The sequence below is a fragment of the Dipodomys spectabilis genome, unplaced genomic scaffold (assembly GCF_019054845.1).
Source record: "Dipodomys spectabilis isolate Male_0828 unplaced genomic scaffold, ASM1905484v1 ptg000178l, whole genome shotgun sequence".
Classification (NCBI taxonomy): Eukaryota; Metazoa; Chordata; class Mammalia; order Rodentia; family Heteromyidae; genus Dipodomys; species Dipodomys spectabilis.
Genome location: NW_024870855.1, coordinates 7715148 through 7735709, shown reverse-complemented (window position 1 = coordinate 7735709; position 20562 = coordinate 7715148). Strand labels below are relative to the sequence as shown.

At 39.6% G+C, this 20562-nt stretch overlaps 1 protein-coding gene across 1 annotated transcript; it reads left to right on the top strand.

The window, feature by feature from the left end:
* The first annotated feature begins 18885 nt into the window (after positions 1 to 18885).
* LOC122120892 (testin-like) lies at positions 18886 to 20310 on the top strand. Its single transcript, XM_042695141.1, has one exon. It carries the CDS (start codon positions 18960 to 18962, stop codon positions 20220 to 20222), a length of 1263 nt encoding a protein of 420 aa, XP_042551075.1. The 5' UTR covers positions 18886 to 18959; the 3' UTR covers positions 20223 to 20310.
* Positions 20311 to 20562: the final 252 nt, after the last annotated feature.

Sequence of the window (20562 nt, the reverse complement as noted above, 5' to 3'; positions counted from 1 at the left end):
CTATAAAACTTTTAGAAAAAAATCTATGGGGAAAGCTTCATGATATTGAATGTTTTCTTAGACATGACACCAAAAGCATAACAAACATTTCTCTAAAGAAGATACACAAATGACCAGCACACATAGGAAAAGATGCTCAATAGCATGAATCATTAGGGAAATGCAAATCAAAACCATAACGAGATAAGAAATGTAGAATAGAAAAGCAGTTACAAAACATGGACCCAGCAATTATACTTCTAGATAGATACCCAGAAGGAGTGAAAACAGAGACAAATGGTTTTGTGAGAACATATGGTGAATGAAATAACCAGTCTCAAAAGCATAAAATACTATATGAGGTACACAGAGTACTTAAATTCAAGAACTGAAAATAGTATATTGGTTGCTGGAGAGCAGAAAGGAGAAATGGAGAGCTATTGTTTAATAGGTGTGACATTTCAGCTTTTCAAGATAAAAAGGGTCCTGGTAATAGATGCTAATAATGGGTACATAATAGAAACATACTTAATCTCACTGAACTATATACACTTAAAAACAGCTAAGATGATAAATTTTGTTAGGTGTATTTAACCATATTTTTTAATTTAATTTAATTTTCTTTTTGTCGGTCGTGGACCTGAATTCTGGACATGGGCGCTGTCCCTCAGATCTTTAACTCAAGGCTAGGGCTCTACCACTTGAGTCACAGTGCCACTTCTGGCTTTTTTTGCTTATTTGGTGCTGAGGAATCGAACCCAGGGCCTCATGCATGGGAGACAAGCACTCTACCACTGAGCCATCTTCCCAACCCCAACCATAATTTTTTTTTTTTTTTGTATTTTTTTTTTATTTTATTTTTTTATTGTAAAGCTACTATACAGAGGGTTACAGTTACATGAGTGAGGTTATGAGTACACTTCCTCTTGAACATTGTTACCCCCTCCATTGTTTTCCCCCTACCATCCCCTCCCTCCCTCCCTTCCCCGAGGTTCTTTTTTTTTTTTTTTTTGATTGTGATTAAATGATTACATAATTTCAAAGTCACAAGTTCGTTCTAACTTCCCTGGAGCAAATTGTCTACCACAGTCTGTAATATATAACAGTGTTCACATGTTATATACCATATTTGTGATCAGCAGCATGAGGATATTTAGTAGTGGTTCAACCAGATGAGCGGGAGTTCTTTGTTTCTTAAGTCCTGTTAGTTTTGTCGTATCACTAACCTTTTGGATTTAGCATCCACTTATGAGGGAGACCATGTACCGTTTGTCTCTTCGTTCTTGGCTTACCTCGCTCAACATGATTCCTTCTAGCTCCATCCATTTCCCTGCAAATGCCATTATTTTGTCATTTCTAATGGCTGCATAATATTCCATTGTGTATAGATACCACAATTTTTGGATCCATTCATCTGTGGTGGGGCACCTAGGTTGTTTCCATATCCTAGCTATTGCGAACAGTGCTGCAATAAACATGGAGGTGCACGTGTCCTTGTATATTGGTTCCTGTTGTTCAGGGTAGATGCCTAGAAGTGGTATGACTGGGTCGTAAGGGAGGTCAATCTTTAGCTTTCTAAGGACCCTCCAGACTGCTTTCCAAAGTGGTTGTATAAGTGTACATTCCCACCAGCAGTGTAATAGGGTTCCTCTTTCTCCACATCCCCTCCAGCATTTGTCGTTGGCTGATTTGTGGATGTGGGACATTCTGACTGGGGTAAGGTGGTATCTCAGGGTTGTCTTTATTTGCATTTCCTTCACCACCAGGGATGATGAACATTTCCTCATGTGTTTCTTTGCCATTTTTATTTCTTCATTTGAGAAGTCCCTCTTTAGTTCCCTTGCCCATTTAGTAATTGGTTTGTTAGGTTTGGGAGGGATTAGTTTCTTGAGTTCCCTGTATATACAGGATGTTAACCCCTTGTCTGATATATTGCTGGTAAATATTTTTTCCCAATTAGTTGGTTGTCTTTCTAGCTTAGTTGCGATAGATTTAGCTGTGCAGAAGCTTTTTATTTTAAGGTAGTCCCATTTGTCGAGTCTCTCTCCAACTTGTTGTGACCCTGGGACTCTGTTCAGGAAGTTCCTTCCTGTGCCTATTAGTTCAAGTGTCTCTCCTACTCTGTCCTGCAGTAGTTTCAGAGATTCAGGTTTAATGTTAAGGTCTTTAATCCATTTTGAGTTGATGTTGGTGCATGGTGATAGGCTGGGGTCCACTTTTAGTTTTCTGCATGTGGCTGCCCAGTTTTCCCAGCACCAGCGGTTGAAGAGGCTGTGTTTCTTCCATTGTATGTCTTTGGCTCCTTTGTCGAATATCAGCTGGCTGTAGGCCTGTGGATTTATATCTGGATCTTCTATTCTGTTCCATTGGTCTTCGGGTCTGTTTTTGTGCCAGTACCATGCTGTCTTTGTGATTATAGCTCTGTAGTAGAGTTTGAAGTTCGGCATGGATAGCCCTCCCATATTGTCTTTATCCCCTAGAATTGTTTTGGCTATTCTAGGTCTTTTGTTGTTCCATATAAATTTTTGGACTGTTTTCTGTATTTCAGTGATGTACGTCATTGGGATTTTAATAGGAATTGCATTGAATTTGTATATTAATTTTGGAAGTATCACCATCTTTACTATATTAAGTCGGCCTATCCAGGAGCATGGGAGGTCTTTCCATTTCCTAGTGTCTTCTGCAATTTCTTTCTTTAACTTTTTATAGTTCTCATTAAATAGTTCTTTTACATCTTTGGTTAGGTTAATTCCTAAATATTTTATTTTTTGGGAGGTTATTGTGAATGGGGTTGCTCCCTTTATTTCCCTCTCTTCCTGTGCGTTATCAGTGTATAGGAAGGCAACTGATTTTTGTGGGTTTATTTTGTATCCTGCTATTTTGCCGAAGTGACTTATGATTTCTAAAAGTTTGGGGATGGAGTTTTTGGGATCGTGGAGGTATAGTATCATGTCGTCTGCAAAAAGGGATAGTTTCACTTCTTCTTTCCCTATGCGGATCCCTTTAATGTCTTTTTCTTGCCTTATTGCCCTGGCTAAGGGTTCTAGGACTATGTTGAAGAGGAGTGGAGACAGTGGACATCCTTGCCTTGTTCCTGTTTTTAGGAGGATTGGTTGTAGCTTTTCCCCATTAAGTATAATATTGGCTATTGGTCTGTCATAAATGGCTTTTATTGTTTTTAGAAATGTTCCTTCTATTCCTATTTTCTCCAGAGCTTTTAGCATGAATGAATGTTGAATTTTATCAAAGGCCTTTTCTGCATCTGTGGCGATAATCATGTGATTCTTGACCTTGGCTCTGTTGATATGCTGGATTACATTTATTGACTTACGTATGTTAAACCATCCCTGTGTCTCTGGGATGAAGCCTACCTGATCATAGTGTATTATTTTTTTTATGTGTTTCTGGATTCTGTTAGCTAGAATCTTGTTAAGGATCTGTGCATCTGTGTTCATCAAGGAGATTGGCCTGTAATTCTCCTTTTTGGTTGGGTCTTTGCCTGGTTTGGGGATGAGTGTGATATTGGCTTCGTAGAATGAGTTTGGGATAGCTCCCTCCTTCTCTGTTTCTCTGAAGAGCTTGAGGAGTATGGGTATTAGTTCTTCTTTAAAGGTCTTATAGAATTCTGCTGTGAATCCATCTGGTCCTGGGCTTTTTTTTGTTGGAAGACTTTTGATAGCTTCCTGTATCTCATTATAGGATATTGGCTTATTTAATTGGTTAACTTCTTCTTTGCTCAGTTTGGGTAACTTGTATTTCTCTAAAAATGCATCCATTTCCGCCAGATTTTCTTCCTTTAGAGAGTATAGCTTTTGAAAGTAGTCTGTTAGAATTGTTTGGATATCTTGGGTACGTGTTGTGATGTTTCCCGTGGCATCCCTAATCCTATTAATATGGGTTTCCTCTCTTCTTTTTTTAATTAATCTTGCCAACGGGCCATCAATTTTGTTTATTTTTTCAAAGAACCAGCTTTTTGTTTGGTTTATTTTGGTTATGGTTTTCTGATTTTCTAATTGGTTAATCTCTGCTCTCAATTTGGTTATCTGGCTTCGTCTAGTAGCTTTAGGTCCCATTTTTTCTTGTTTTTCTAGCTGTTTTAGTTGCAACATGAGATTATTTACTTGGTCTGTCTCCATTCTCTTGATGTGGGCACTGAGGGCAATAAATTTGCCCCTCAGAACTGCTTTTGCTGTGTCCCACAAGTTTCTTTGTGAGGTGTTTTCATTTTCATTGAGTTCTAGGAAATGCTTTATTTCTTCTCTGATCTCTTCTGTTACCCAGGCCTTGTTAAGGAGTGTGCTGTTCAATTTCCATGTATTAGAGAAATTTCTGCGGTATGCTTTGTTATTGAGAGCTAGCTTGATTCCACTGTGGTCAGATAGGATACAGGGGATTATGTCGATCCCTTTGTATTTGCTTAAGTTCCTTGAATGAACTATGATATGGTCTATTTTGGAGAAAGTTCCATGAGCTGCTGAGAAGAATGTGTACTGTGTTGTTTTAGGGTGAAATACTCGGTAGATGTCAGTTAATTCCGCTTGAAGTATGGCCTCACTTAATTCGGTAGCTTCTTTGCCAATCCTCTGGTTGGTAGACCTGTCCTTTGGTGAGAGTGGCGTGTTAAAGTCTCCTAGTATTATCGTATTGGGATCTATTTTATTCTGTAAGTTTGAGAGCATTTGTTTAACATATCTGGGTGCACCGATATTTGGGGCATATAAGTTGATGATGGTTATATCCTCCTCTTGGATTGTTCCCTTTATTAATATGTAGTGTCCGTCCTTGTCTTTCTGTACTGATTTTAATGAAAAGTTTATTTTGTCAGATATCAGGATAGCTACACCTGCTTTCTTATTGGGGGCATTTGATTGGTAGATCCTTTTCCACCCCTTCACTCTGAGTTTGTTTGTATGTTTGGCTGAGAGGTGGGTCTCCTGAAGGCAACAGATGGATGGGTCTTGTTTTCTGATCCAGTCCTCAGTTCGTTTTCTTTTAATTGGCGAATTCAGCCCATTTATATTAAGAGAAAGTATAGAGAGATGCATTGTTGTCCCTGCCATTCCGTTTTCCTAAGTTTTTCTTCTTTCCTTTCCTCCTGTGCTTGCTCAGTTAGACTTTGAGTAATGCCTGTTTGGGGCAGGTCCCAGTTCCTGGTTGCTTTCTTCAGGTTGTGTCCCCCCTCTTAGAATTCTTTGTAATGCTGGCTTAATGTTTATGTATTCATTTAGTTTTTCTTTGCTATTAAAAGTTTTCAGTTCTCCATCGAATGTGAATGCTAGCTTTGCCGGGTATATCAGTCTGGGTTGGCAGTTATTGGCTCTCAGGGCTCGTATGGTGCTTTCCCAGGCTTTTCTTGCATTCATTGTTTGTGTGGAGAGATCTGCAGTGATTCTAATTTTTTTCCCGTTGTAGTATAGCTCCTTCTTCATTTTTGCTGCATGCAGGATTGTTTCCTTATTATTCAGATCCATCATTGTTACTATTATGTGCCTAGAAGTGTTTCTCCTGGGATCTTGCTTGTTGGGTGTTCGATAAGCTTTTGTGATGTAGTTAAGATGGTCGTTTTTGAGGTGGGGAAAATTTTCATTGACTATCTTGTTAAATAGGTGTTGCATTCCCTTGCTCTGGAATTCCTCACCTTCGTCCACTCCGATTATGCGAAGGTTAAATTTTTTAGCATTATCTGCTTGCTCTTGAATTTCCCTTTGGTTTAATTTGAGTGATTTTTCCATATCTGTCACTTTTTGGTCCAGTTGGTATATTCTGTCTTCTGTATCTGACACTCTACCTTCCATTTCATTCACTCTGTTGACCGTGGCTTCTATTGTGGTTTGCATGGTGGAAATGGATCCCTTTATGGATTCAATGTTGGTTCTCAGAGTACTGATCTCACCTCTCAATGAGGTGATATCAGTATGCATTACCTCTAATTTGGCGTTTATCTCACTTCTTACTGAGGTTTGTGCAGCTTCTATTTTTGCATCCAATTTTTGTTTGATATCCTGTATATCTTTTGATAGTTCATCCTTGTGCTCTTTCAATTTCTGATCCATTTCTCGCTTTATTTCTTGAGTCATTGCCTCCAGCAACCCTTGGATGTAGTTTTTGTCTTCCATTCCTGCTTTGCTCCCACTGGGGCTCTCCCCTGCGTGGCTGCTGGCTTTTGAGGTGAGCTTGCTGTCCTGGGTAGTGGTAAACCTTGTGATTTTTCTCTGTGATTTTCGCATGGGGGTTCAGGAGACTGCTCTTCAATCTTGTTTTGGTGTGTCTGTCTTTGCTTGGTTGCTGATTCTCTATTGGTAGAGAGAGTCTGTGCCTGATCTGGATTCTGTTGGGAGCCTATTTCCAGCTGCTATTCACTTAGGATTCTCAGCTCTCTGCTGTAGCAATTCCCGCCTTTGGAAGGGTTGAGCAGCCTAGACTGCTTGTGTTTGCTCCTGCGGGTGCTCTTGGGAAGATCAGATGCTCTGGATGCACTCTCCCAAATACTGGAGTCTGCTATGGGCTCCTGATGTGTTTTTGTTTGTTTGTTTTGGGCTGGTTGTGGGCTTGAACTCTAGGTTTGGGTGCTGTCCCTCAGCTCTTCAGCTCAGGGCTGGCACCCTACCATTTGAGCCACAGCCCCACTTCTGACCCTTTTTGCTTTGTTCAGGCGCCGGTCCCCTGGCCTGGTTCCGGCCCCAGCCTGGAGCGCGCTCGTTAGGCCTGTGCTAATGTGTATACCACCTTGGTTATGCAGCCTGGAGGACACAGTTCAAATTTCTTCTACTGTTGGTAGTCTTGACCCAGGGGCACTGTTCCTGGCTTGAGCATTTAAGCTCCCTTCCCGGGGCGCTCTTGCTCTGGCCTGGCCAGCAGAGTGTGCTCCACCGGCTGGTGGGGCTCTCGAACAGTTCCCAGTTTTAGTGGGTCCTGTGGTCCGGGTGTTGGGGTAGGGAGTCTAGGTCAGGGTCTGGGGATTCCCTCCAGCTCTGGTCTCCCTTGATGGATTCCCTGTCCCCTGATGGGTACTCACCCTGTAGGTCGTCAGTTGTTGTTGCAGTCAGTCAGTTGTTGTTGCAGTCCGAGTTCAGTTGGGGTGGTTGCGGGCTGGGTTGGGCGGCCCCCCGCCGGGTCGTTGCGATCGCGATTGGGCGGGTGGTCTGCGGACAGGTCCCTTTGTGGCGCTGCTGGTGCCGGGCGGCTTTGGCGGGATGGAGCCTCTCCGCTCCGGTGGAGAGTGATGGGTGGGGTGGGATCCTCCTGGAGACTCCGGCTGGTAGGTTTCTCTGTTTCTGGCGATCCGCTGTTCTGCAATCCGGTACCTGGTGATCTGCAAGCAGCCCCCTGTGTCTCTGTGGCTCCGGCAGCCCCTGCCGGGCCGGCTGGCCGGCGGCTTGGCGCACTGCCGCGCGGCCAGTAAAGGTTGGGGGAGGGGTCTTCGCTCTTCTCTGTTCTGATATTCTTCTTTTCCTCTCTTTCTTTTTTTGTTATTTTCCACCTCTGGTTTTTCTCTGAGTGTTCGTCTTTTTGTTGTTGTCGGTCTCTTGGGGAGATTAAAGGTTGGAACTCGAACTCTCTTTTTGGTTGGAGAGAGCTGTGGCGTTTCCCTACTGCCCCGTCGCCATCTTGAGAACTCCCCCCCAACCATAATTTTTTTAAAACATAAGACTTAAGACTTGGGGGGGGAAGCGGGGAAGATTGGGTGGGGGGGGGGTAGGCTGGGAAGGGATGTGAAGGGTAAACAAAGGAGGAGGCTGCAATGCTTGATAAGAAATGTACACATTAACCTGCCCATGTAATTGTAACCCCTCTGTGCAGTGTGTTCACAAAAAATAAAAATAAATGAAAAAAAAAAAAGACTTAAGACTAAGCACACTAGCTTAGGTATCTGCAATCACAGCTAGTAAGGATGTAGAAATCAGAAGTACTATAGTTCAAGGCAAGTTTGGAGGAAAACAAATTCGTAAGATCATATCTCAACAAATAAACTGGGCATCAGGTGAAGCTGTAATCTCAGTTATTGTAGGAGGCACAGGAATAAATAAAGGCTAGCTCCAGGAAAAAATGCAAGACCCTATCCAAAAAATTTTAAAAAGCTGATGACTCAAGGGTAGAATGCTTGTCTAGGAGGCCTTCAGTTCACTCTATTTACACTTAAAACAACTTTTATTTTAAAATTTTATTAAACGTATTATGTAATATATAAACACTAACAAGAGATATCATACCAATAAATTAAATCTTTAGTGAAGAAACATGCACTTGAAATTAATAGCCTTAACTTACCCAATCTAGTCACATCCTTAGTTGACTAAATTATATTATCTCTTAGTTTTAACATGCCTTTAATGCCAATCATTATTCTTTACCCTTGAATTATTAGCATATGTGATACTTAATAAAATTTAATATGTGGAATCTAGATGAGAAAAGTAGATATTCATTTGTATCTGACTATATCCCTTTCAAATTTAGCCATAAAGTTCAAAGTACAGTTTTATTCAGGTATAATGTCATATTTATAATAAGCTTCTTGAAAAGTTAACTGTGTCAAATAGCATGTCAGATTGTTTTATTAAAAGCAAAGAAAGCTTTAAATTTAGAACACATGAGAAGATTAGATAGAAGTCTGATTTTTCTGCTCCCAGGGTGTCAGTCTCTGGAGATAGTCATGAGAGAAGCCTCAAAATGCATTTTTTTGCACCTGTGCTAGTGAATGCAGCCTCACTCATCCTAAGCATGCTTTCTGCAAATGAATTCTGCACTGTAATTTAAAATGTTTAATATGTATTTTTAACAAGTACTCTAATAACACTCAGAAATCTTGCAAAACACCTGCAGGGATCATTTACAAGAGGCAAATTACAAAGCCTTAGAGGTATACCTTTTAAGGACCTTCACTATCATCTTCTTAACCTGATTAATACAGGAACCTATCCACAATCCTGGCAGATTTGACTGATTGCTTTTAAGAAGAAAGAATATCAATATTTACACAATGATATAAATATTCCTCTGCATAAACTACAGAACCTAATCACTTATTTTAACAAAACCACCATTGCTTAAACTCAGATTCACTTCTTAGAATTAATTTTCAATATCATATAAGCTCTCAAGTACATGAATGAATTACAAAAAGAAAAAGAAACCTTGTTTGCTTTTTGCTTTATGCTAGTACTCCTTCTTGGTTTTGACCAAAAGGGTCCACTTACCACCACACCTCTAAAGGAGTTTAGTCTATTTCTCAAACACATCTTTCCAGGGCTGAAAGATGCCATGGCAAAAAAAAATAAAATAAAACAAGATGCTGTAAAGAATGCTACATGAAGAAGAAAATGTATTTTCACACAAATGTGGTGGGGGGAGGGGTCCTGGGACTTGATCTCAGGGCCCTGGCACAGGGCCTATGAACTTTTGTGCTCTACTGCTTGAGTCACAGCGCCACTTTCAGCTTTTTGGTGATTAATTGGAGATAAAAAGAGTCTCACGGACTTTCCTGCCCCGGCTGGCTTGGAAGTGCAACCAATCCTCAGCTCTCAGCCTCCTGAGTAGTTAGGATTACAGGCATGAGCCATTGGCACCCAGCATAAACAAGTATTTTTAAAATACATGGAGTAAAGGAACAGGATAATGTTCATCTAGATGTAAGTTCAATTAAGTTTGCTTTCAGAAAGTCTGTTGTTGAAAATTACTGAACACATATCCATGATCCACATCAACCATAACAAGCAAGGCGACATGCCTGTAATTCCTCTGTTCCTTCTGTAGCCCACTGCTGGGTTGTGATTGCTTACTTCACTCTCCAGAGGACTGGAAAAGATTTCTCCAACATTTGTCTCTTCCAGAAACTCCCAGAAGACTTACAAAATCTATAGAAAGAAAGAAATTAAAGGTCTCACAATTGTTAACAAGCTGTAAAACCCAATCTACATTTCTCTATTTTTTTTCTTCCCTTCCATTTACCATTATGTTTACATTGAGCAAGTTATCCTCAATGGAATTTATCTTCATCATTAAAAAGGGAAAATAAATAAACAAATATTTATTTAGAAATCTGAATAGGAGCCAAAAGTGAAAAACATTGCCGAGTAGCAAAAAGTAACACAGAGTTCTTCCATTTTCCAAGCGTAAGTAATTACAAGGTTCTTTCAGAAGAGAATAAAAAAAATAAAAATAAATCCACATCAGAATGACCTTAACCATTTTATTATGAAATCATAAATTTTTCTAATAGCTGGTAAAATTGCACTTAAGCAAATTATGTGATTGTGGTACATTTACTTGACTGCTTTGGTTTCTAACTTTTTAATTACCGAAGCATTTATTGTTCTTTCAAAAAGATGTTATTTTTTGAAAACTTTCTGTAGCTCCTACCTGCTGTGATGTTGAGTGATGGCTTCTTATGTTTTTGCTTAGTATTTGCATTAGCTTTTGCCTTCTGAACCTCTTAGCATTTGGGGTTAGTTATTTTGGATGCTTTTTATTGCTATCCTGATACTTCTAGCTTTTATTCTCTGTATTTCTCACATGTAAGGTAATTTGCCAGCTTGCTTCTCTTTCAACTCATGTTTTTCTGGTTTAACAATAGAGGAAACCATGCACTTACGTGGTGAAATTTATGGTGCCAGTTATGCCTGATTGTAGGAGGCCCAAAGTAGACTGTCACGGAAGGCAAAAAATAGAACTTTCAGCCATTGGTGTCTAGGGACATTTTGGGAGTATCACACTATTGGCAAGTCTGTAAAACTCGTGTTCCCCTCTTTGCTGTTTTGTATTAACTATTATGATCTTAATGTAATACTGGTATAAATGTTAGGTAAAATAATCCCCTTCTCTAGATAAGTTATGGTAAACAGTTCAAATAAGAGTCTTTTCAATAGCTTTATCTATTAAGATCCAATCAGTGAGTTACTCACTGATGTCATAATTGTTCTCCAACATAATAAAAGATGGCTCCCTATGCCTCAAACTAGTGGCTATTATCCTAGCTACTCAAGAGGCTGAAATCTGGAGATCAACTTTGATAACAGCTAAGGCAGAAAAGTTCTCTAGGTTTCATCTCCAAAATAACCAGAAAAAAGTAGGACTGGAAGTGGGGCTCAAGCAGTAGAGCACCAGCCTCACCAGCCTTAGGCCCCGAGTTCAAATCCCAGTAGCAGAGGAAAATAAAAAAATAGGTTCACAAAACTCACTAAAAGAGGTTCAACACACAACGGTGCTCAACCTACAGATGGCTCCAAAAGCTTAGAGTAAATACCTTTGATTATAACAAACCTCTCATGAAAGGGAAAAAAAAAGCAAAAGGAGGGGGGAGGCACAGTGTGACCTATATTTTCAAAATTGGGCTCAGTAGTGGCAATAATGACATGAAAAGCGTGACCTATGAAAAGGATAATATCTCAATGCAGATAAACAAATTTTTCATATTAAAATTTCCTCAATATACCCAAATCACCATTCTCTATAATCAATTAATCGCTTATCAACAGTGTGGGACCAGGCAGTTATCACCTCATAATCAAACCTCAAGGCACTTAATCACAAGATGTTGTGCAAGTAACAGAATTCTACTGCTATTTCATAATCCTGCATGAACAGTTTTATCGTCGTGTCCTGGATAGATGTATGCTCTTGTGCTGCCGATTTAAAATTACAGATTGCCTCCAGATGCTTTCCAGGTGATTTCAAGCCTTTCCTCACTCTGAAATTCATGAATAATGAATGGACATCCCTAATTCATGAGAAAAGCATCCCCCTAGTTCAGTGTCTATGATCATATATCTGCCTGTGCACTCTACATGTTTAGGCATTCACGCATATGTGCTCTTACTTAGGTAATAAGGCACCACTGTGTATCAGTAATGGATACAATGAGAACCATTTGTATTTTACCATCAGGATTCCGCCAGCAGCATTGCTTCCTGGCTTCAAAAGAAGTTGATCTTTTGACAGTAATACACAGAATGACATGAGAAGCAAGGGTAAATGGAAATCAAGTAAACTGAAATTCACTGAGTCTTGATAATGCTCTTGGTTGTTCTCTCATTTAAAAACAAAATCTGTCTCCTGCTAAAAAGAGGAGATAGTGACAGTTAACAACTCAGTCACACTCGGATCTCTCCTCAGGCAAGTGCTTTCTTTCTAACAAAACATTCTACCTACACATAATGAAAGCAAATTCACTCTCACAGTCATTCCTTTTAATCGCTATGTCACAGCCCTAATTTCAATGGAGGAACAAAATTTAAAGCTCATTTCCAGATGGCATAAATTCACTGAATTAGACCTCAACTGTGAGAAGTTTAGAAATCTGCTGAGATAGGAGTGCATTTTTAAAAAACCACAGCCAAGGCAAAAACCACCAAATGATCACTAGGGGTGGGGGTGGGTGGGCGGGATCTATCTGACCACCTTGTGCAGCCTGGGTCCCTCCCTCCATCAGAGCAACCAGTGAAGCAGCCTCTACACAGGAAGTGAGATTTGTCTATAGCACAGTGACCTGAGACATATCCAGGGATTACCTGGAAGATAATTAACCAACAATTAGAGATGTGTCAAACAATCCCACAAGTTTTCAAATACAGAAAGATGACTATGAGCTAATTATTGAGTAATTTCCTTCTCCTTGAGGGCCAAACTGGAGCAGGGGATATATTTATTATATTCACATGTGGAAACTTGCAGAGTAGAACAAAATATTCTACTCAGGCTCCCAATCTTTACTGACTCCATTAGACACACTAATAATACCTTGGAGTCAGAAAATGGACCGACCTATACTGATCACTGAAATCTAATGCCTGACTTTTACAGAGGATGAAACTGAAGCACAGGTGGGCTGCCTGACCTAGTCAAAGCCAGCAGATGGAAAATGGAAGGGGACAGAGATAAGAGCCTTGTCTCCTAACTCCCACAGCGATGCCACCATCTGAACATCAAGCTAATAAAGCAAACCTTTTAAAGCTTTGGGGAGACCTAAATCAAATGAAGCTTAGTCAACTTCCATTCAATTAATTCCTGAGATTTCATGTTAGTAATACAAAATTCTTTCTCTTTTATACCCAAGAAACCTAGTGCAATTCGGATGACTCTGGAAGAATATCCACTAGGGAACAAATTAATGAGTTGGTGCAGGTTACAGATGAGAGAAAACAGGAAGAGACCATACATATGTTAGGGATGAGTCAAGAATACTCATTTATTAATAAGAATAATGAAGGTGAATACTGATTTATTAAAAAGAATAATGAAGGTGAACACAACTAAATCCCGGTGTTAAAGTAGCAATATTTTACAATGGAGCAAGTGTTCATAAGACGTTTCTCCTTAAAAAGTAGTCCCTGTCTAAAGTTCATTGTCAATTTGGAAAGTACTATATTCTCCTGAGTCCTCAGAAAGCACATTTATTAAATGTCTCAAGTCTCAAAGAAGGCTCATGAAAAAGCAGCTTAGTTTTGTTTATCCCTGTGTGTTCCAGTGTTACTTGACATTGTTGGTGTGCAGAACTTGTACTGAGATTCACCAAGACACACACTTCAGGCAATGTATATTACATTATTAACAAATTGCTGAAGTATGACAATTATTAATCAGTATTTACAGGGTAATAGGCTTCTCTTCCACATCAACTGTTAAAAATCAACTCAGCAGATGAAGGAATCCTGTGATCACAATGAAAATAATAACTACCACTAGCATATAATGAGGGCTAAGTGCAAGACATATGCTGAATTAATTGTGTGTGTGTGTGTGTGTGTGTGTGTGTGTGTGTGTGTGTAAAGGTTAGGTATATCTTATCCTCTCCAAAAGCCGTCTGTTCACTTAAAGAAACATTTTATATGAATCATTGTGCCACGAATAAATATACACACTATTTTGCATCTCTCATTTTACATGAATAAAATATACTGATAATGTTTACACACTGATACATATTCATCTATGTCTTCAATGACTGCACCCTTTCTAATGTACAGCTGTGACACATGTTTTTATCTAATATCCTGGAAAACATTTAGGCTGTTCCCAGTCTTTTACCACTGTAAACACTACTACAAAGAGTTCCAATAACTATGTATATGAAAGATCTTTCATAGAATATATGGATGCATATTTTTCTAGGACTACATATTTGTACCTAGGATAAATTTATAAAATTTAAACTACTAGCCTAAGAAACATGGGATTTTTCGTATTATAGATTTTGTCAAACTGCCACCTAAGGAGACTGTCATTTTGCACTGGTACAAAACAAGCAAGAGAAGGTAACAAGAGTTGTTAACTCTTTGTTCTTCTAACTATGATGACTGGTACCTCAGGGAGGTTGCAGGTATAGGAACTATCTCCTACAATGAGTCGGTAAGCATCTTTCCATGTTTAAAAGCCATAGTTATTGTCCCCCAGTAGACTACTTACTTGCATACTTTGTCCCTTTATCTACAGCAGTGTTGGACTCTTTGTTATGGATTTGTAGGAGCTCTGAAAATAAGTCCCATGGATTTTTCCCAACTTTCCGTCCCTGCCTTGTGCAAAATGTTTTCATGAATGATAATGATATGACTGTAATCAGAGTTACCAGTCTCTTCTATTGTTTATTATCTTTGTGTAGTTGTACAAAGGAGTTGCCATTCTATAAAGCATGAATACAATGCATCTTGATCAATTCCACCCCTTTCATTGCCTTCACTTATCCCTCCCTTTTCTCGCTTTTCTTACCTTTGTAGGTTATACACTGAATTTGTGACTGAATTCTCCACCACTTCTCTTCATTCATCTACCCTCCTCTCCTTGACCCTACATTACCCTTTTCAAGTACCCGTTTCCCAGTGTTTATTTTGTTGAACTATGATTCTGCCTTTCCAAGGAATAACAGTTTGTATTCTCCCCTAAATCTATCTTATTTCAATTAATACATTATATTAACTTGCATACTGAGAAGGTATTTACTTATAAATATATGAACCAATTCTAGCTTCCTTATATAAAGTTCCTTTTCAGAACTGTCTTAGTCATTGATGTTTATTTATTTTTCCTAAGTGAACCCAGAATTAGCTTGGTTACCTGTTGCTTTTTTTAACTAGAGTTACACTAAACATGCACATTTAGGGATAATTGACATGTATATATCTAAGAATCTGATAGTCCTTCTAAGTTCCTCATATCTTTTTGTAACCCTCAGAAGAATTTCTAAATACCTTCATACACAGTACATATATTTCTTCAGTTTGTTCTTTAGTATCTTATCCTTTTTTGCCAAAGGTCTTTTCTTCTATTAAGACTGCTAATGTGTTGTTGTTAGTATATGTGAATATTGACACATTGCCTTCTAGGAAATTAATCTTAATCATTAGTTTCTCACTTCATTCTCTTGTTTATTTTATCCTGTATCCCAATATTTGACAAAAAATTCATTTATCTCTTCTAGTTTCTATGTTTTTATAATTTTCTCTTTCTCTTATTTAGTTGCATTGTCTTGTGATTCCACAACACTATTAATAATGAAATACTGAAAATACTGCATATCCTTTTTGTTTAACTATTTTTCTTTTTTGTCAGTCCTGGGGCTTAAACTCTGGGCCTGGGCGCTGTCCTTCAGCTCTTCAGCTCAAGGCTAGCACTCTACCACTTGAGTCACAGAGCCACTTCCAGCTTTTTCTGCTTACGTAGTGTTGAGGAATCAAACCCAGGGCCTCATGCATGTTCTACCACTGAGCCATCTTCCCAGCCTCACCCCATTTTTGTTTAACTTTAATAGCAATGTACCAAAACTTTTTTTAACCTGAGATTGTTTTGGGGTTGAGATGACCATAACTTATTTGGTAGAACATTTTCCTGTTTTTTTCAAAGGACCCTTTTTTTTTTTTTTTTGCGGTTGTGGTGCTTGAACTCTGGGCCTGGTCGCTGTCCCTCAGTTCTTCAGCTCAAGGTGAGTGCTCTACCACTTGAGCTACAGCACCACTTCCGGTTTTCTAGTGGTTTATTGGAGATAGGATTCTCATGGTCTCTCCTGCCTGGGCTGGCTTTGAACCGTGATCCTCAGATCTCAGCCTCGTGAGTAGCTAGGATTACAGGCGTGAGACACTGGCGCCCGGCTTCAAAGTATTCTTTATATCAATAATATATTGAATTTTATCAAATGCTTTTACTATATAAATGATCACGTTTTTCTACTATTTAATAGAATATTTAAATATTTCTATTAATTTTTAATAAAATAAGTAATGTCAAATAAGATTACACTATTGTATGCTTGCTGTGGTGTTTTATACTTTTAATGAGCACGTATTTTAAAATGTCCCTTGTCTCAGTATTCTAAGCAGCCCTAGAAGCTGGCTACCCTGTAACACCTGCTCTGCCCTGTACTCTCTACCACTTCCAGAGGAGGAAGAATGTAAAGTGTCTGTCATACACTGATCCATACCCCTTTTGGTCCCCCCACCTTTTGTATGACTCCGCTTACACATGACCTCATCACAGAAGCCTTTCCTGCCTACCCCATGTACAAAAGAAGCCTCACTCCAGTCTCGCCACTCTCCACCCCTGACATCATTCTATTTTGGTTGCAACACCCCCACCATCCAGAATATACCATGTGGAATATACAGGCATTACCTCTATTCTCTTCCATTTTCCCCAATCAAATGGAAGCTACAAGAGAAGGATGTGTGCCTGTCTTGCTGGTTGATTGTTTCCTAGCACCAAGAAAAGGCCTGGCTCCTAGAAAATACTCAATATCTCTTGAATGGATGAATGAATGACCACCATGATAAAAACAACAAAACAGAAGCTGAAAGTGAGTAAAGAGCTACGATTCCACAGTGGCAGACTTGAGACTGGAACTCCAATCCAACTTTCAATTCCTTACCCTTAACTGTTAAAACAAATGACATGTGACTTCAGGTCAGATGATCTTATAAATATTAAAGCATAATTCAATGACAACACTGACTGAAAGTCAAGAGGAAAATTGTGTAGGTCCCTATATAAGGTGAGCCAAAAAGAATCCGTAAATGGCCTCCAAAGAATTACGTGGAAATTATGGTCATCATATTAAGTTCTCTCTCTGCTCTCACCACCCTATGATCTTCACAGCAAGCAACATGAACCACTGACCTTCATCTATAGGTATCTCAAAGATAAAATTAGACACTGTGGTTGAATGACCAATTAATGTGTGCCTACAGCCCTTGGCAAACCTACCCCCTCCCCGGGAGGGGGGACAGCCATATTCCAGCCAGTACAGAAAACAAGGACCTAACTTTGACAAAACCCTTGGCTCTTTCAATTGTGAGATGGCTTTTTGTTTGAACAGGGAAGTTACAAGTGGGTATTCTTTATGCCCTTTTCCTCTTCTATCACTTGGATAGGTTCTGTCCTCAAACCAAGTTGAGTCTAAAAACAAAATTTCACAAACCTTCACATATGATAATGAACAGAATCTGTAATTTAATCGAACTCTATTTTAGAACTGTGGGCTGATCCAGTATAGCAGTGTGTTGTATTTAACTCCATCAGTGTAAAGCAATAATGAGCAAAAATTGAGCCAGTGAGGCATAACTAAGTGTTTTCAACTGTGGATTTAAAAAGCATGGCCCATTTGCATTATTTCTAAACAGTAAATAATATCATTTTCCAACATTTCACTATCAAATTACACTAATCCTTTCCCCAGCACACACTTGAGAAAAGCCACAAAAGGCCCTTTTCACCAGTCTACTTGATCACTGCTTATAACCTTCTAAATATTTCTTCTCATTGACTTCTATTCAACGGTAAATGGAAGACAGTAAAATTTATGGAAAATATATTCAGCTGCTTAAACTATATCAACCAAAAAAAAGGAGGCTTTAGAACTGTATGATAAGTTGTGAAATTACATTGCCATCACTTACTCATTGGTTTCAATAATAGGTAGTAAAACTGACGGACTGGTCAAGTGCCAAAACACCTCCAATGCAGAGCCTGATTTGAGCTTCTCAAATTCTCACCTTGGTCCAAGGCAGAGTAAACACCTGTCCTTAACAATGTTATACAGCATTACTTTGCAAGCCACAAACAAGCATTCATGCCAGGGAAGCAAATTCCAGCACACTGGACAAATCTCAGCTCTGTTGATTGTTCTCTTGATTTTCTTGGCTATCATCAAGAAGGTGAGGAGATATACAGTAAACAACCTTTAACAAAAAAAAAAAAAGAAGGTGAGGAGAAGAAAAAGAACTTTCTATATAAAAACCATAATGTATAACCAGTCTTGCCCTTTAAGCTCTGCACACAAAATAGTGAAATAAAACTCAGGTCTAAGGTTTTAAATTTAGCTATAAAAATTATATTCTAGCACTTGACTAAAATGTTGCAAGATTTTAATAAAACAAGATTATTAAAGTGAAGTCAACTGAAGTCAATTTTAACATTTCATGGGCCAAGGAAGAGACATTAAAGGATTTTTTAAGTAACATTTCAAAGGTGACATGCTTTATAAAATTAGGTAGGAAAATGGCAGTAGTACCAATTTGGAAATGCCTTACAGTGATGAAGGGAGGGAGTTTGGAAAGCAATAGCAACTTTTTAACAAGGAGGCTAGAGTCTTAGAGTTAAAAAAAAATCAGCACGGAAGGAAAGCTCACCTTAATAAGACACAGCTTAATACAGGAAAGCAATTTATACTTCTTAGCAATATCATTCTCCTTTACTTAATTCTGAACAATTCTAGAGATCTTTATAATCTTTCATTTACCAGTACAATAAAAGGCAATAAAGTAATCATTTATAAATATGAAAGAGTTTTTAGTAAAGAGAGAAAGAGAGCTCTTTGTTCCTGGTCTCTGTCGCAGAACCGCGGTGGCCGACTGCGCAGGGGAAGTTCCATGGCGCGGGCTGAGTGGCTCTGGCTGCGGCGCCTCCCGTGGTGCTCGCAGTGGAGAGGGAGGCCAGCCTAGTTCGGGCGTGATATCCGGGACAAGGACGGATCCCCCCACCCCTCCGCCCGACGTACCACCATGGACCTGGAATCCAAAATGATGAAGATGGGCTTAGGCCATGAACAAGGATTTGGAGCCCCCTGTCTAAAGTGCAAAGAATGTGAAGGATTTGAACTGCACTTCTGGAGAAAAGTGTGTCGTAACTGCAAGTGTGGCCAAGAAGAGCATGATGTCCTTTTGAGCAATGAGGAGGATCAAAAACTGGGGAAACTTTTTGAAGACACTAAGTATACCACCTTGATTGCAAAGCTAAAATCTGATGGCGTTACCATGTATAAGCGCAATGTTATGATATTGACTAATCCTGTTCCTGCCAAGAAGAATGTCTCCATCAATACGGTTACCTATGAATGGGCTCCTCCTGTCCACAATCAGGCATTGGCTAGACAGTACATGCAGATGCTGCCTAAAGACAAGCAACCAGTGGCAGGCTCCGAGGGGGCACAGTACCGGAAGAAGCAGCTGGCAAAGCAGCTCCCTGCACATGACCAAGATCCATCAAAATCCCATGAACTGTCTGCCAGCGAGGTGAAGGAGATGGAGCAGTTTGTGAAGAAATACAAGAATGAGGCTCTGGGAGTAGGAGATGTCACACTCCCCTGTGAGATGAATGCCCACGGCCGTGACAAAGTACGTATCTCTGGCGGGGACAGAAGCACCCCAACAGCAATGGGAGCCCTGGAGAAGAAGTCTTCCGACAACAAAAAATCCCAATATTCCTGCCACAGCTGCAAACTGGCTATGAAAGAAGGAGACCCAGCCATCTATGCCGAGAGGGCAGGCTATGATAAACTGTGGCACCCCGCTTGTTTCACCTGCAGCAGCTGTAGTGAACTCCTGGTCGACATGATATACTTCTGGAAGAGCGGGAAGCTGTACTGTGGCCGACATTACTGTGACAGCGAGAAGCCCCGGTGTGCGGGCTGTGATGAGTTGATTTTCAGCAATGAATATACCCAAGCAGAAAACAAGAATTGGCATCTGAAACACTTCTGCTGCTTTGACTGTGACAACATCCTCGCAGGTGAAATGTATGTGATGGTCAGTGACAAGCCCACGTGCAAGCCCTGCTACGTGAAGAACCACGCTGTGGTGTGTCAAGGATGCCACAATGCCATTGATCCGGAAGTTCAGAGGGTGACCTACAACAACTTCAACTGGCACGCGTCCACTGAGTGCTTTCTGTGCTCTTGCTGCAGCAAGTGTCTCATTGGACAGAAGTTCATGCCTGTGGAAGGGATGGTTTTCTGTTCAGTGGAGTGTAGGAGGATGTTGTCTTAGGAGGTGAGCGCCAAGCAATACTGAGCTGTAACAATCCAAAGCGGCCTGCATTTCAACAATAGGATGCAATTTCAAAACAATAAAAGGGGGAAAAAATCTATAAAGGCAACCAGAATATTCTGTTCTCTGTAATTTTTTTCCTTATTGATTTTTCTATCCTAACTTTAAAACCTGCTTTAAGCATTTGATTTTTATAATGGTGAAGAACATTTGGTTTCCTAATGTGAAATCTTAGTTGAAAGTTTGCTTTTAATTAGTCTTCATGTTGCTATATCCTGGTGCCAAATTAAACATTAAAGATAGTGACCTGAATGAAATGGAGAGCATTCCTAATTCTATA